The sequence below is a fragment of the Chiloscyllium plagiosum genome, unplaced genomic scaffold (assembly GCF_037043375.1).
Source record: "Chiloscyllium plagiosum isolate Xiang-an unplaced genomic scaffold, Cpla_swu_hap1 HiC_scaffold_10, whole genome shotgun sequence".
Classification (NCBI taxonomy): domain Eukaryota; kingdom Metazoa; phylum Chordata; class Chondrichthyes; order Orectolobiformes; family Hemiscylliidae; genus Chiloscyllium; species Chiloscyllium plagiosum.
The window spans coordinates 62,885,330-62,901,920 of NW_028270148.1; the positions used below are offsets into that span (position 1 = coordinate 62,885,330).

Here is a 16,591-nt window from a genome sequence, read left to right on the forward strand (position 1 = left end):
CTTTTGCAAGTCACTTTAAGTCTATGCCCTCTGGTTAATGTTCCTTTTGCAAGTGGGAACAGTCTCTCTACCTACTCAATACAGCCCACTCATGATTTTGAAAATCTCTAGCAGTTCTCCTTAGTGAGAAGACAACTAAGTAAATAACATTTTCAACTTCTTCAATCTACCCTCATAACTGAAGTTTCTCATCTCTGGATACCTTCTTGTAAATCACTTCTGCATTCCCTCCTTTGTGTTCACATCCCTCCTATTAGGTGGCACCCAGAACTGTACAGAATACTCCACTGAGATTCAATAAATTTGACACCACTTTTTTACTATAATCCCTTACAATGAATAAGGATGCTGTATGCTTGATTTAACCACTTTTTCTGCCTGTCCTGCCACCTTCAATGACCTGTGTATATATATTTAAGTCCCCTTGCTTCTCAATTGCCTTTAGAAATAAACTGCCTACATTACATCGCCATTCAGTATTCTTCCTACCAATATGCACCACCTCACATTTCTCTGCATCAAGTTTCATTTGGCAATTGTCAGTCCATTCCACCAAACTGTCACCATCCTTATGGAGTTCTACGCTGTCCTCTCAAGTTACAGTACTTCCAAGTTTCCATTCATTATTTCTTGCATGGAAAGATTTGCTGTTAGGCTCGTTGAAACTATGTGTATAGCTTATGAGAATGGTAAATCACAGACAGTTCATTCAGACCTATTTTTCATCTAGAATGGTAAACTATTCTTTTTTCTTAAGTTGTCAAAAAGATTACTGATTGTTATGATCCTTTGCTGCTATTACTGATTGAATCAGACTTGATAGATCATATTTTGGTTTTAATGAGGTGGTCTTTCATTGAAACACAAGAGTGCAAAGCTGCAGATTTGGATTTAACAATGAAACAAAGTTTATTGTGCAAAAGGAATGAAAATACAGAATAAACCAAATTATTTACATTAAACATGTTTAAAGATTTTGAAACACAGAGTTAAAAACAATCTTATTAATCCCAGCAGCACTCCTACTGTCCCACCAATACTCATACTACAGAGAATTTCCTTCTCTATCTCATCTATAGGGAGTAAATTAACTGTGACTTCAAGGTCTTCAATTAGACTTTCTGGATTTCAAATAACCCCTTCATGGTTTAAACCAACAATTTTGGGTGTAGAACTTTCCAACTAAACTCCTTACACTGAAGTAACACATCTCTTAAGTTTTAAGTTTGCTCCTCTCTTCAGGAGCAACTGTCTTACACATCCAGTTCCAGCCAAGACTTCTACAAACTGAAACATAAGCAATAGGTGTTTCCCCAAAGACCAAAATAAAAAGCCTACAATGTAGCTTATTACTTTGTTTGCTCATGAAGCTTACTCAATGAAAATGAAAGTCATTATTCCCCAGGAAGTTTGTCTCATACTGTGCTTTAAAAGAAAGTACTACAGAAATACATTCAAGTTAATCATTAAATGCCTTCATAGATGCAGACCAAACATACATGGCGTTAGCTCGAACTCTAACTTAGAAATATTCTAAAATATTAAAATATATATAAATCACACATATTATATCACAAGGCTTGCATTATTTGAAAATTTTGTCCTAGAAAAGCACAAAAACTCTTGAAATCAGAACATGAAAGCATGCAACTTTTATAACCACAACCTCTTCCAAGTGCACGTATGTAAGTGTGACCTTTGATGTCATAAGTGTAATAGAGGTGTTATAATTATTGCCTAACTTGGAAATTATTTACTGATTACTTGAAAAAAAAAATCAATTGTCATGAGGATTTGTACATAGGTACCTGAAAATAAAGAGGAGTGTTCTGTCAAAATGCATTTAAACACAATAGCTCTAAAGCGCTGAAATAGTGTATTGGGTATAGTTTGCCTTAAAACTTTGAGGGAAAGTGAGGCAAGACAATGTAAACTACCACAAATGGCACAATTTTAAAGTGAGTGCAAGAACATGAAATGTTCATGACTTTGAGATTTTTACACAAAAATCATTGAAGGTGGCAGTACAATTTAGCAAAGCTTTATCTATAGGAGAGTACAAAAAAAATGAGAAAGTGGTGTTGAACTTGTATAAGACCATAATTTGTCCCTCACTGAAATATTCTGTTTAATCTGGACGCTACACTTGTGGAAGGACACAGAGGCTTTGAAGAGCATATAGCTAAAATTCCAAGGATGAAGAATTAAAGTTATAAAGGATAGACTTGAAAAGCTGGGATCTTCTTAGAGCAGAAAGATTGAAGGGAAATACAGCTATTTAAAGATCAGGATTCAGAGAAGGTGGCAGAGGCTTAAGGAGATTGACAAAAAAGCTGAACTTACGATTCCATTGCCTGAAAGATGGAGTCTGGCTATCCTATTTGTCTTCCAGCCATGAATGGTTTCAGTTTTCCTTTGACTTCCATTTTCCAAGAACCATGACCAATTTCAGGAAAAGAATCAATGGAATAAACATCACAGAAGGCCATTCAGCCTATCAAATCTGCACCAGTTCATTCTAAACGAAATCTAGATAGTCCCATTCATCAGCTCTTTCAGCATATACCTGCAATTTTGCTTCAAGTATTTAGCCAATTCCTCTTTGAAAGCTACAATTGATCTGTATTTACCACATACACACCAAACTTTCCATTCAGCTATGAACCCCAAAGTATATTGGAATATAATTTATATTCAACCCCCTCACCAAAACCAAAAAATTATATGGTCAGACTTTTATAACTACTGTATGATATCATATTTACTGCTCTAAAGTTGTTAGGCAACACAATACAATCAAATCAGTTGGGTAGTCTGCACTTAGATGCTAATTCAGTAATTCATACCAATACTCATGATCTCTTGCTTGCTCTCATTTTCTCATTCACCCTCATTTCTCACACTCCCTTAATTCTCACAATTCACTCTTGCACATTTTCCTTTCATGTCTCAGCATGCTAAGAAGGATTGAGACAGACAGACAAGAACAACTTAGAACTAGCAGGTTGGAAACAGCAGGTGTTAGGTGAGCAAACAAACAAAAGGTCATCAGTAGGAATTCTAGGTGGGTGGACAGCTGAGCCAGTTGGGTCAAGCCAACTGGAAAAATGGTTGGCTGAGAAGCACCATAGGCAAGCTATTTCCTTCAGACAAAAGTGGAATCTTATGATGCTTAAGAAGTTCCAAACTGTGAAGTCTGTACCAGCAGAAGTTCTAGCTAATTTGCTTAATTATGCAACCTCAGTTTGGGTTGGCTGATGCAGAGCTTATATACTTAGAAATGCCTTTCTCCCCACCCTTTCCTTCTTCATATATGCAAAGAGTACTGCTGGTTTTTATTTAGCTGAAAATCACACATTACTAATGCAGATTCCTCTGTTTTCCCAGCTAAGGTTACTGTATCAATTTAGGCATTGGCTTGCAGAATTAGCCAAAAGATTCTGGGAAGAATCCCAGCCCCTAGTCATCGTTTTCAATTATATAAGGAATACTTCCTTTTCAACTCAATTTATTTTCTTAGTATTTTGAAATTACTTGCATAATAAGTAGCTCAATCTTCCAAGTATCAATAATTTTATTACACCAAAAACATTGTTGGCAATTACAATGTCACAATTACTGTATCAATTGAGGAAAAGCACACAAAATCAATTTATATAGTCTGTATAAAAAAATTATATTACAATTTTTAGCCTAGGTTAAAATAAATGTGTAGTTCGAGGAGTTCATCAAGTTTCCTCATGTACTATTGCTTCTGACAGTATGAACATGGTCAAGGGGAAGCACTAGACGCCGAAGACTCTCTTGTTCCCATCACAATGCTATTTTTGTCGCTCAAGTTCTTAACTACGGTTGCCACTGGAGACTGCAGAACTTTGCGAGAAAGCCTCATCCTTCCATCTGTGGGATCACGACCAAAATACTTCACCTATTTTTAAAAGGAAATATTTTCCTCCATATTAATGCTTTCATTGTACTTCAACATTCTCATTCATTAAAATTCTTAATTTCTTCATTTGGATTTCATATTTGCAAAGTTTCAGGTTTCAACAAATAACATTAAATCAAGAAAGGAATTAAATACTTAGGGTTCTAATGAGTAATAACTGTAAGGACCATTTCTTTTTATTTTTGTGTTTTTTTTAAAATTGCAGCCTGAAACGTGAAAGAACTATTTTAAAAACCAAGAATGGCTGTATGTTTTGATGAACAAGTAACCTGACACTCCTATACATAGTTTAAACAGCTACTTGAAAAAGGAGTAATTAAAGCAAACAGAATATTGGAGAAGCTTAGCAAGTTTGGCAGCATCTGTGGAGAAAGATAGTTAACATTTCGAATCCAGTATGGTTGTCATCAGTTCTTCCGCTGAAAAACTCTTCAGTTCTGAAGTCATACCAGAATCAAAATGCTAGTTGTCTTTCTCTCTTCACTAATACTGCCAGAACTGCTAAGTTTCTCCAGCATTCTCAGTGTTTATTTGTTTCAGATTTCAAACATCCATTCTGCTTTTAAGCAGAACTTGAAGTTTAGGTTGCAGATAAACTGGAGTTACTGTGTTCTGTATTCAAATGGAGCTCTGTTTGGCCTATGGATTAGTTTGTGATGACAAAACTTGGGGCTGGCATCAAGATATCTAATTAAATAATCAGGTCTTCACCGGCATCGGAACTGCCTCTGTTCTCCGAGGTCAAAAGCCACTTTAAAAATGAAGAAAACTAGATTATCTTTCATTCAATGGTTTCAATGAGCTGTGACTTTTAATTGACAAGTCAGAGACCTTTTAAGTGAATCAGACACCCAGTTTATCTTGCAAACCCGTGAAAGTTTTTGGAAAAGGAAGATCAAGAAGAAACCTTCCAATCAGCAAGAACCAACTCAACAGATCATGGAAACAAAGACTACAGAAATCTGATCCATGCTTTATATCAACCTGGATCTGGAAATCAGCTAATTTGGGGAATAGGAAATACTTATTTTAAAATCTTTAACTTTTACGATGACTTTGGGACCAGGGGTCTTGATTTCCAGCATATTACCCAGTGAAGTATGATACAATTTGGAACTGACCAATTGACAAAATGAAAGTAATGTAGAAATAGCTGGTCATGACACAGTAGCAGCATCCCGACATCTGGGCCAGAATCTCTGGGTTCAGCCGCTAGGCTAAGACTTGTTATAAAGCATTGAAACATAGAAACTAGGAGCAGTAGGTCATTTGAGCCTGCTGTGCCATTTCATAAGATTGTAGCTGATCCTCTATCACAATATCACATTCCTGCTTTCTTCCCATACCCTTTGATACCTTCATAATCATTACAAAAAAACTCTTGAATAAATTCTGTAACTTGGCCTTCACAGCCTTCTGTGATAGAGAATTCCACAGCTTCACGACACTTTGAATGAAGAAATATTTCCACATCTCAAACCTGAACAGCCCATCCATATTCTGAGACTGTTTTCATTAGTTCTAGTCTTTTTCACGCAGGGGGTGGTGCATATACGGAATGGGCAGCCAGAGGAAATGGAGGGGGCTGGTATAATTACAACATTTAAAAGGCATCAGGAGGGTATATGAACAGTAAGGTTTAGAAGGATATGGGCCAAGTACTGGCAAATGGGACTAGATTAATTTAGGAAATCTGGTTGGCATGCATGAGTTGGACTGAAGGGTCTGTTGCTGTGCTGTACATCTCTGACTCTAAGTAGCTTCCAAAAGGAGGCTTTTGATTTTCAAAGTTTCATTTTATTTCAGGTTTTGAAGCAAATGGTCATTTGTAAGAAGTATGCGTTTTTGGAGATAAGCCCTCTATAATGGGCAGGGTTTTGTTTTAGTACTGACAATCTCCTCTTACACCTTTGCATCACATTGTTTGTGTGTGAGGGTTGACAGGTCCTCAGGCATTAACTGTTCAGGGTCAGGCATTTCATACAATCATGTCTGCAGAGGGGCTGAAGTCTGACTTGAGAGCTACTGATCAATAAAAGGTCAGCACCAGAAGTGGTGGCTACCGTTGGTCTAAGGACAAGTGGTCAATCATTTAGCAATGAGATGAGAGCATTTTGTACTTGGAGGGCACTCCACTTATTGAGTACACTTAATTTTTGTTGTCTCAGGGAAATGGAGTGTGGAGAGTGAGTAGGAAAGTGGAGTTGAGACAGAAAATTAAATTAAATGGCAGAGCAGATTTGAGGGGCCTGTTTCTGTTTCTTATATACATATGACAAGAATACCTGAATCTGTTGTCCAACTTCCAGTCCAATGGCACTTGGATGTTTGATCTAAAAATAAAAAAATGACAATGTTTCAGATGTTATGATAAATGTTTCATCAAATTAAAAAGACTTCTTAATCGAATATATGAAATAAGATGAGGTCATGAGTATGCCGCATTTTTACGTTTTGTTATTTGCAATGTATTTAGCTGTGAACTGTCTTACCCTTCTGTGGTCAAGTTGTGAATTATGCAGTAAAACTGCAGTCATATTGGGATACAGCTTCACCATTACTCCAATATCCCTAGATAAAAGTTAAAGTTATACAGTCAATGTTGTTACATAAAACATTACATAAATTAAGTGAACTTCGTCAGGGCTAGAACAAATTTAGCTAGAACAAATTTAGAATAAACAAGTTGTTCACTGCAAACAATGACTGCAGATGCTGGAAACCAGATTCTGGATTAGTGGTGCTGGAAGAGCACAGCAGTTCAGGCAGCACCCGAGGAGCAGGAACAAAAAAAAAATAAAAAAAAAAGAAAAATCAATGTTTTGGGCAAAAGCCCTTCATCAAGAATGAGGCTGGGAGCTTCAGGGGTGGAGAGATAAATGGGAGGGGGGAGGTGAGGCTGGTGAGAAAGTAGCTGAGTGTGCAGTAGGTGGATGGAGATGGGGGTGAAGATGATAGCTTGGAGAGGAGAGTGGAGCGGATAGGTGGGAAGTAAAATTGACAGGTGGGACAGGTAATGAGGACGGTGCTGAGCTGGAAGGTTGGAACTGGGGTAAGGTGGGGGGAGGGGAAATGAGGAAACTGGTAAAGTCCACATTGATGACATGGGGTTGAAGAGTCCCAAGGCAAAAGAGGAGGCATTCTTCCTCCAGACGTCAGGTGGCGAGGGAGTGGCGGTGGAGGCAGCCCAGGACCTGCATGTCCTTGGCAGAGTGGGAGGGGGAGTTGAAATGTTTGGCCACAGGGCAGTGGGGTTGATTGGTGCAGGTGTCCCAGAGTTGTTCCCTAAACGGTCTGCAAGAAGGCGTCCAGCCTCCCCAATATAGACGAGACCGCATCTGGAGCAACGGATACAATAAATGACATTGGTGTAAGTGCAGGTGAAACTTTGATGGATGTGGAAGGCTCCTTTGGGGCCTTGGATGGAGGTGTGGGCGCAGGTTTTCTGCAATTCCTGCAGTGGCAGGGGAAAGTGCTGGGGGTGTGGGAGGGGCATAACGTGAACTTGACAGCTGGTCATGGAGGGAATGGTCTTTATGAAAGCTGATAGGGGTGGGGATGGAAATATATCCCTGGTAGTGGGGTCCGTTTAGAGGTAGCAGAAACGTCAGCGGGCGATGCAATGGAGGTTGGTGGGGTGGAAGGTGAGGACCAGGGGGGTTCTGTTCTTGTTGCGGTTGGAGGAGTGGGGTTCAAGGGCAGCGGTGCAGGATGTGAATGAGATGCGTTGGAGGGCATCAACCACATGGGAGTTACAGTCTTTAAAGGAGGAGGCCATCTGGTGTGTTCTGTGGTGGAACTGGTCCTCCTGGGAGCAGATGCAACGGAGGCGGAGGAGTTAGGAATACAGGATAGTATTTTTGCAGGAGGTGTAAACCAGGTAGCTGTGGGAGTTGGTGGGTTTGTAAAAAATGCCAGTGTTGAGTTAGTTATCGTTGATAGAGATGGAGAGGTCCAAGAGGGATGGGAGGTGTCAGAATTGGTCCAGGTGAATTTAAGGTTGAGGTGGAATGCATTAGTGAAGTTGATGAACTGTTCAATCTCCTCATGGGAGCATGAGGGGGCGCTGATGCAGTCATCGATGTAGCGGAGGAAAAGGTTGGGAGTGATGTTGATGTAACTCGAAGATGAACTGTTCTAAGTAGCTGACAAAGAGACAAGCATAGCCGGGGCCCATGCTGGTGCCTACGGCTACCCCTTTCACCTGGAGGAAATGGGAGGATTCGCAGGAGAAATTGTTGAGGGGGAGGACCAGTTCAGCCAAATGAATAAGAGTGTCAGTGGAAGGGTACTGGTGGGACGTCAGGAGAGGAAGAAACAGAAGGCTTGGAGGCCCAGTTCATGGCGGATGGAAGTGTAGAGGGGCTGGATGTCCATGGTGAAGATGAGGCATTGGGGACCGGGGAAACAGAAGTCTTGGAGGAAGTGGAGGGCGTGAGTGGTGTCAACATAGTAACGGTCACTAATGGAGCATAGATATCTATTTACTAATTACATGTATTATATGCATGATGGATGGTTTCACTGGTCATAGGTCCACTGTTAGCATTTATGCTCTGGGAAATGGAAGTGGAAATTCTTAGTTCTTTGTTAAGAGGTCATCTTTTGTAACAGAGTTGCCAAAAACACAAACAAACACACACAGTTTAGAGGCTCAGCTCTACTTCGTATGAAGTATGACTTGCTTTGATGTATTTACCGTATTTCAGTTATAGTGGCAGTGTAAACGGCACCAAACTCCAGTTGCTGTTCTTGCTGTGGAAAAGAAAAGCCACAGTTTGTTTAATAAAGAACAAACAAACAAACAAGCTAAACTGCAAAGTCATGTTTAGACTTACATCATCCTTGCAGAGTTCACTAATGAACTCAGTGGCTTCATGCATAGCACTTGGAGTTGGGGCAAATACGGAGAATGTTTCTTCATCTACTTGAGATATTGTTACCCCTTTGAAAGGAAGAGGAACAAAAAAAGTTTTGTTTGATTAAAATAATAGCCTAAAGACAGTAAAAAAGCTCTTGTAGTTTTGCTGTACAAAATCGAATAGCTGAGCCATACAGACTGAGATACATTCCTGGCTGACCTCCCATCTTCAAGCCTCTTTAAAGTTACATTATGCACAGGTGAGACAGGGTCACAATATCCCTCCTTTTTTTTTTTTAAAACCCTTCTTGGTCAGTCACGACACCTTTGCTTTCTAAAACTTGTGCTCTTTTAGCATGTCGTGGTAATGTCACTGGACTAGTTATCCAGAAGGAGAAAGTGAGGGCTGCAGATGCTGGAGACCAGAGCTGAAAATGTGTTGCTGGAAAAGCGCAGCAGGTCAGGCAGCATCCAAGGAACAGGAGAATCAGCATTTCGGGCATAAGCCCTTTTTCAGGAATGATGAAGGAATGATTCCTGAAGAAGGGCTTATGCCCGAAATGCTGATTCTCCTGTTCCTTGGATGCTGCCTGACCTGCTGCGCTTTTCCAGCAACACATTTTCAGCTAGTTATCCAGAACCCCAGGCTATTGGTGAAATTTGAATTCAATGAAAGTCTATTATAAAACAGTAGGCCTAATGCAAATAACACTTGGAGAAAGTGAGGACTGCAGATGCTGGAGATCAGAGCTGAAAATTGTGTTGCTGGAAAAGCGCAGGTCAGGCAGCATCCAAGGAGCAGGAGAATCAACGTTTCGGGTATAAGCCCTTCTTCAGGAATGATGAAGGTGTGCCAAGCAGGCTAAGATAAAAGGTAGGGAGGCCCCAAGGGATCCTTCCATATCCGTCACAAATTCACCTGCACCTCCACATACATCATTTACTGCATCCGCTGCACCCGATGTGGCCTCCTCTACATTGGGGAGACAGGCCGCCTACTTGCGGAATGTTTCAGAGAACATCTCTGGGACACCCAGACCAACCAACCAACCGCCCCGTGGCTGAACACTAACTCCCCCTCCCACTCTGCCAAGGACATGCAGGTCCTTGGCCTCCTCCATCGCCAGACCATGGCAACACGATCCTGGAGGAAGAGCGCCTCATCTTCCGTCTAAAAACCCTCCAACCACAAGGGATGAATGCAGATTTCTCCAGCTTCCTCATTTCCTCTCCCCCCACCTTATCTCAGTCCCAACCCTCGGACTCAGCACCACCTTCTTGACCAGCAATCTTCTTCCCGACCTCTCCGCCCACACCCCCTCTCCGGCCTATCACCCTCACCTTAACCTCCTTCCACCTATCGCATTCCCAACGCCCGTCCCTACCTTTTATCTTAGCCTGCTTGGCACACCTTCCTCATTATGCCCGAAACGTCGATTCTCCTTCTCCTTGGATGATGTCTGACCTGCTGCGCTTTTCCAGCAACACATTTTTCAGCTCTGCAAATAACCACGGTCAATTATCATAAAAACCTACCTGGTCATTAATACCCTTTAAGGAAATCTGCCATCCTTACCTAGTATGTATGGTCTACCAATGACTCTGGGTGCACAGCAAAGTTAACTCCTAATGGTCCAATAAATGCTGAACAAGTCACTAATGCCCACATCCCATGAATTTTATTTTTCTTTTAAAAAGGTCTATAACAGCAATCTGCACATGCTCAAGGCAGATTGTTCTATGTAAATAATGGTCAGTATGCTTGAAAGCATTTTTTTTTCACTGCTCATGCTCATCCTTTTCAACATTGCACCCTAGAGATATACCATTTGTGTCCAGCTGAGCAGAATTTGGCAAGATGAATGCCCTCCAAGTAACTTTCCAGTTTTACCTGCCATCACCACTGCCAATGAAGAGCAAGGACTCGGGTGAAAGAACCATATCTAACTCGTCTGACTAATGTATAAGTATTTGTAAACAAAAGTCCTTAAGGTGCTTCAACCTCAGAAGTTGATCAGCTGCTTGGAAGATTCACAGACCTTGGCTGCAGAAAACTTGAAGGTCTTAGATTGTCTCTATAAAGATGATCCTATGCATTAGTTGCATTAGTTGTTGCAAAAAGCTATCAAAAGCAACTGTTCTATTACATGTGTCACTAATACCAAACTGTTTCACTAGGTATTTGGAAGGTTTCCATCTGATTGACACAGACAGAGAAATATTACTAATGTCCAGTGCTTTCTCCTCTGCTATTGTTCACTGGGAAATCTGTGGATATCCACCTTGGATTCTGTCCCTTTCACTAGTTTTATGGCTGTTTCTCCTGCAATGGGGGAGGAAAAGAACTGAGTGGCCTATGATCACCTGGTAAGATTGAAAAATGAGCAGTGAAATTTCATAAGGGGAACAGTGAGTCGCTGCTCTGTATGGATAGATGGGATGTGAGGAAGTGCAGACAAAACGGAGATGTGGTAGGCGGTAAACAGGTGTGAGGTGCAAGACTTCAGTAAGTTAGAGGCAGGTGGATGCAGTCACATGCACAAACAACTTGCCGGTGATTGTGTACTGAATTCATCAACTAGGTGAATAAAGTGGGCGGCACGGTGGCACAGTGGTTAGCACTGCTGCCTCGCAGCGCCAGAGACCCGGGTTCAATTCCCGTCACAGGCGACTGACTGTGTGGAGTTTGCACGTTCTCCCCGTGTCTGCGTGGGTTTCCTCCGGGTGCTCCGGTTTCCTCCCACAGTCCAAAGATGTGCAGGTCAGGTGAATTGGCCATGCTAAATTGCCCGTAGTGTTAGGTAAGGGGTAAATGTAGGGGTATGGGTGGGTTACGCTTCGGCGGGTCGGTGTGGACTTGTTGGGCCGAAGGGCCTGTTTCCACACTAAGTAATCTAATCTAATCTAATCTAAAGTAATCTAATCTAATCTAAAAAAAAAAGTGTGGAAGAATAAAGGTGGCCAGGCTTGGTAAGGATGGCAGATTTCACTCCATAAAAAGGACAACAGTAAGCACTGTTTTTTTTGTGAGAACTAATAATAGTTTCATATGGTTAATTTTATGTTTATTAATAAATTTTGCCAGTTGCTATAGGAAGATTTGAATCTACACCCCAGAGCAGAACCCTAGGCCTCCAGATTATTTATCCATGATGTTACACTATGCCTAAATTTTCCCTTCATATGCTACAGAGAGTCATATGGAATTTACTTTAGGGTCTCTCCCTCAATACAGGTCAATACTTTAACTGTCTCAAAGTTAATAGCAGGGTTATCATGTCCGGAACCTTCCGATGATCAATCCTTAGTTGCTCCTTTCATCTACCTGATGTATCTCAGCAAGTGTCATAGAGAGTAGATTCAGCTTTCTATGTATATTTGTAAAATTTGCTGTAACCTTTTCACCCTCAAGATCCTCCAACTGTCTGATGGCCTGCCTTATATTATAGACAAAGATTTCCTTCAGCTGAATTACAAAACTGCTATTGCTCACGGCGTCTGCCACAACCTGTTTCTCTCCTTGGCTATTATAGAACATGGAACAGTACAGCACAGGTACAGGCTCTTTGGCCCATCATGTTTGTGCTGATTATGATGCCATTCTAAACTAATCCCACATGCCTGCATACATTCTGCATCCCTCTATTGCCTGCCTTTTCATGTGTCTGTCTAAATGCCTCTTAAACCTTGCTATCATATCTGCTTCTAGTACATCCCCTGGCAGCACATTCCAGACACCCACTGCTCTCTGCATACAAAACTTTGCTTTGCAAGGTTTCCCCTCACATGTTAAAGCCATGCTCCCTAATAGTCAACATGTCGACCCTGGGAAAAAGACTGACTATCCACACCTCTCATCATTTTATATGCTTCTTTCAAGTTGTCCCTCAGCCTCCAATACTCGAGTGTAAACAATTCAAGTTTGTCCACCTCTCTTTATAGCTAATACACTCCAATCCAGGCAACATTGTGGTAAACCTCTTCTACATTCTCTCCAAAGCCGCCACATCCTTCTATAGTACGGCGATCAGAACTGTACATGATGCTCCATTTACAGCTAAACTAATGTTTTATAGAGCTGCAACATAAAACTTACCAACTTTTATACTTAAATGGCTCGACCAATGAAGGCAAGCAAGCTGTAAGCCTTCTTTACCATCTTATCCACTTGGTTGCCACTTTCAGGGAGCTATGTACTTGCATCCCAAGATCTCTCTGTAAATCAATACTTCTAAGAGACCTGCCATTATGGTGTAAGATCTAGATTGAACAAGTGTTCTAAAAAAAAAACTGCTGGGTTAGAACCTGCAATTCAAATCAAACCCTTGCAAATGACTAAATTCACTAAGTATTGAGAGTAATTTTGGGCCCCATACCTCAGGAAAAATGTACTGGCCTAGAGCAGGTGCAGAGAGGTTCACAAGAATGATCCCAGGAATGAAAGGTTCATCATATGAGGACTCCGGGACTATACTTGATAAGAGTTTAGAAGAGTGTGGGGGGGGGGGATATCAGATTGAAACTTTCAGAATACTGAATGGCCTGGACAGAGTGGATATTGGGAAGATGTTTCCGTTGGCAGGAGAGTTGAGGACCCGAGGCACAACTTTAGAGTAAAAGAAAAGACCTTTTAGAATGGAGATAAGGAGAAACATTTTTAGCCGTAGAGGGAGTGAATCTGTGAAATTCATTGACTAGCCTTCAAAGCCTTCTGTGGCATTGAGTTTATTTAAAACAGACATTGATAGATTCTTGATTGCCAAGGGGATCAAAGATAGTGGGGAGAAAGTGGGAAAATGAGGTTGAAAAATCTGTCAGCCATGATTGAATGGAGGAGCAGACTCAATTGGCCGAATGGCCTAATTTCTGCTCCTATGTCTTATGGTCTTACTCTTTTCATCTCTATTACACAGTCCATTGTCGAATGGTAATGTAAAGGAGAATGTCATTTGGCCAATGCTCTGTTGTTAGTTTTTTGAACGTCATTCCGTTAACTCTTCTCCTCTGGCCTATTTCCCCACAGCTTTGCAAATATATTCCCTTCAAGCCCTTATTCAAGTTTATTTTGGATGTTATTACTGAATCTGCTTCCACTAGCCTTTCAGGTAAAGCATTCCAGATCATAACAGCTAGCTGTGTAAAATAGGTATTTTGGTCTTACCACTTTTGACTCTTTTTGCAGTCACCTTAAATCTAGGTCATCTAGCTACTGACCCTCATGCAGCAGGACAGAGTGAACTACACTTTCCCAAGGGCCTGATGTTGGGACAAATAGGGCATCTCAAGACTGCATGACATGACAGTGAGAACAGCTTAGCAACCTTTGAGAGGCATTTCCAAATCGTTTGTCACTGAGTATTGTGACCTACTAAGAACGGGAGGTGGGTTTTTGATGCTACAGGGCCATGGAGATAGCACTTTTGGAGGCTAAGCAGCCCCACTGAGAAAGGTGGATGTTATCAAGTCAGATTGGGGGATGGTAGGGAAGCCTCAACAGTAAACAGTTAATCAATGCTAACAGATCCACCAAGATACACGAGAAACCCATCTGCTGGATCAGGCTTGGTTGGGATTGCTGTCTTTCATACTTGTGGCCCTGTCAACAGGGTGTGGAGTCTCCTTTATGGAGGGGCTGCTGCACCAGAGGTTTTGGACAGTGAAAGTTTCTCGAGAGAAAATGCAGGAAACTGGTGGTTGTGCTTAAGATTTAATAAAATTCTTGAACGTATCAAAATCCATTGTTGCCTAATTCAATGTATGTACATGGGTCTGTTAAACCCTGATCCATTGTACCTTTCTATTAAACTTGTCCTCTACGCTCTCCAAAGTTTCGACATTCTTCCTAAAATGTGGTGGCCATACTTGAACAAAATGCTAGAGTTGAGGCCTCATGTGTTTTATAAAAGTTTAACAAAGCCTTCTTGCTTTTGTACTTTATTCTTTGATCAAAACAGCCAAGAATGTTGACAGTCTTTCAAATTTTCCAACCTCCTTGTATACATAACTTCATTATCTGTATACTGCAGTCTAGGATATCAATATACATTAGAAATACCAGTGGTCCGATTACTAATCCCTGGGAGGTATTGCCTGCCAGTCTGTTAAAATCACTATTTGCTATACTCTATATTTTGCTCCACAGGAAATTTGCATCTATACTGTCACTAATTCTGTAGATTTGAACATTGCTATTGAGCACATTAAGTAATTTAAGGTCAATAAGCATTACCATTTTTCTATATGCCAAAAGGATTCTACCAAGTTAGTTAGCAAAGCTGATGTTCAATTAGGAGTACAAATTTTCAAAACGGCAGTTAAATTTTCGAAGAAATTTTCGAATTTTAAACATTTCCTCATCAATGACATTAGGCTGAATAGCACATGTAGCTGCTGGATTTATTCCTCTCCCAAAAGTATCTCCAATCCTTCAGATTTCAGGCATTACCCTTACATTTGAGAAGGATTGTTCAGATTGGCCAGAATTTCTAACATGTTAAAATTTTTTAATGTATATATTTATTGACAATATTTTTCCTTTTTGTTAACAAAAAACACAAACAGAAAGAAAGAAAAAGTTTTAAAAGTACAGAAAAGTAAGAATGATGTCACACTATTATGTTGTATTACTATAATGTTAACAATAAAATGCCTACTATTCTCCAAATTGTAGTTGACTCTTATTTTACTCAACTTAATTCAAATGAGTACTAGCTCAAATTAAATAAGATAACATTTAATTTAATTAAATTACAATCCACCAAAATTAAGTTACACTACATTGTACTATATTACATTACTCCACTCGCCGCACTACCATCAAGGCTCCCACCCACGGGAGCAACAGTGATTATACCTGTATTTACTACCTCCCCATCGAGGTCCCTGGACTGCCATACATGGCCCTCGTGACTACACAAAGGCTCTTATCAATATCGCTGACAAATCCATTTCTATATAATTTAAAAAGGGCCGCCACGTCTTATAAAATTTCTCTGTTCCATGGTGCACCATACTTATCAGGTAGTCCTGAGGGATGTGCTCCATCGCAAGTCTGTGCCACCGTACAAGACCTGGCGGCTTTTCTGATATCCAATTCATTAGGATGTCTTTCCTCGCACAGTGCATCAGAATGTTGAATAATCTCATCCCGTGCTCATCCAAAGAGGGAAGATTCGGTAGTCCTAAGAGAAGGGACACTGGATTCCCCCTTTCAAAACTTCCACTCCCAAAATCCCCTCCGGTTCATTCCCTATGGCTCCCCCCCCCACCGCCATGGGTCTTGTGACCAGAGGCAATGCGTAAGGGTGCCAACACTGTTTTTACATTTGGGGCATTTCAGGGAAGGTCTTTTCTTAAACTTTGCTAGTCACTCAGGTGCCATATAAGCCCTATGGAAGATCATCAATTGCATCGCTTGTGCCAGATTGCATATTGAAATCTTCTTTACATTCCCCATATGTCCTCCCACGTTTCTGATGAGATTTCTTCCCCTAACTCCTGACTCCAAATCTCACGGAATCTCTCCATATACACCCAGGCATTCCCTCTTTGCAGATGATATAAAGGTACCAACAGAGAAAGCGCCCCCAGTTCGGAGCAGTCTACGTTCTAAACCTGATTTGTAGGGCTGGTTTTCTTCTGTGTATAATCCCTAACTTGGAAATATCAGAAAAAGGACCTTATTAGGGATTTCGTACTTCTGACCTAATTGGCTAAAAGACATCAAGTCCTCTCCGGAGAAAGTGAGGACTGCAGATGCTGGAGATCAGAGCTTAAAAATG

General features: G+C 40.9%; 1 protein-coding gene across 2 annotated transcripts in view; it reads right to left on the reverse strand.

Annotated features, from left to right (window-relative positions):
* Nucleotides 1-884: 884 nt before the first annotated feature.
* Nucleotides 885-16,591, reverse strand: part of pnpt1 (polyribonucleotide nucleotidyltransferase 1) — a 75,760-nt gene continuing 60,053 nt past the window's right edge. For both annotated transcript variants that reach the window (XM_043696024.2, XM_087991398.1), the window contains 5 exons: nt 8,788-8,894; nt 8,649-8,704; nt 6,442-6,520; nt 6,235-6,282; nt 885-3,928 (listed from right to left, as the gene is read on the reverse strand). In XM_043696024.2, the coding sequence (XP_043551959.2) occupies nt 3,773-3,928; nt 6,235-6,282; nt 6,442-6,520; nt 8,649-8,704; nt 8,788-8,894 (446 nt within the window). In that variant the 3' untranslated portion in view covers nt 885-3,772. The remainder of the gene's footprint in view (nt 3,929-6,234; nt 6,283-6,441; nt 6,521-8,648; nt 8,705-8,787; nt 8,895-16,591) is intronic.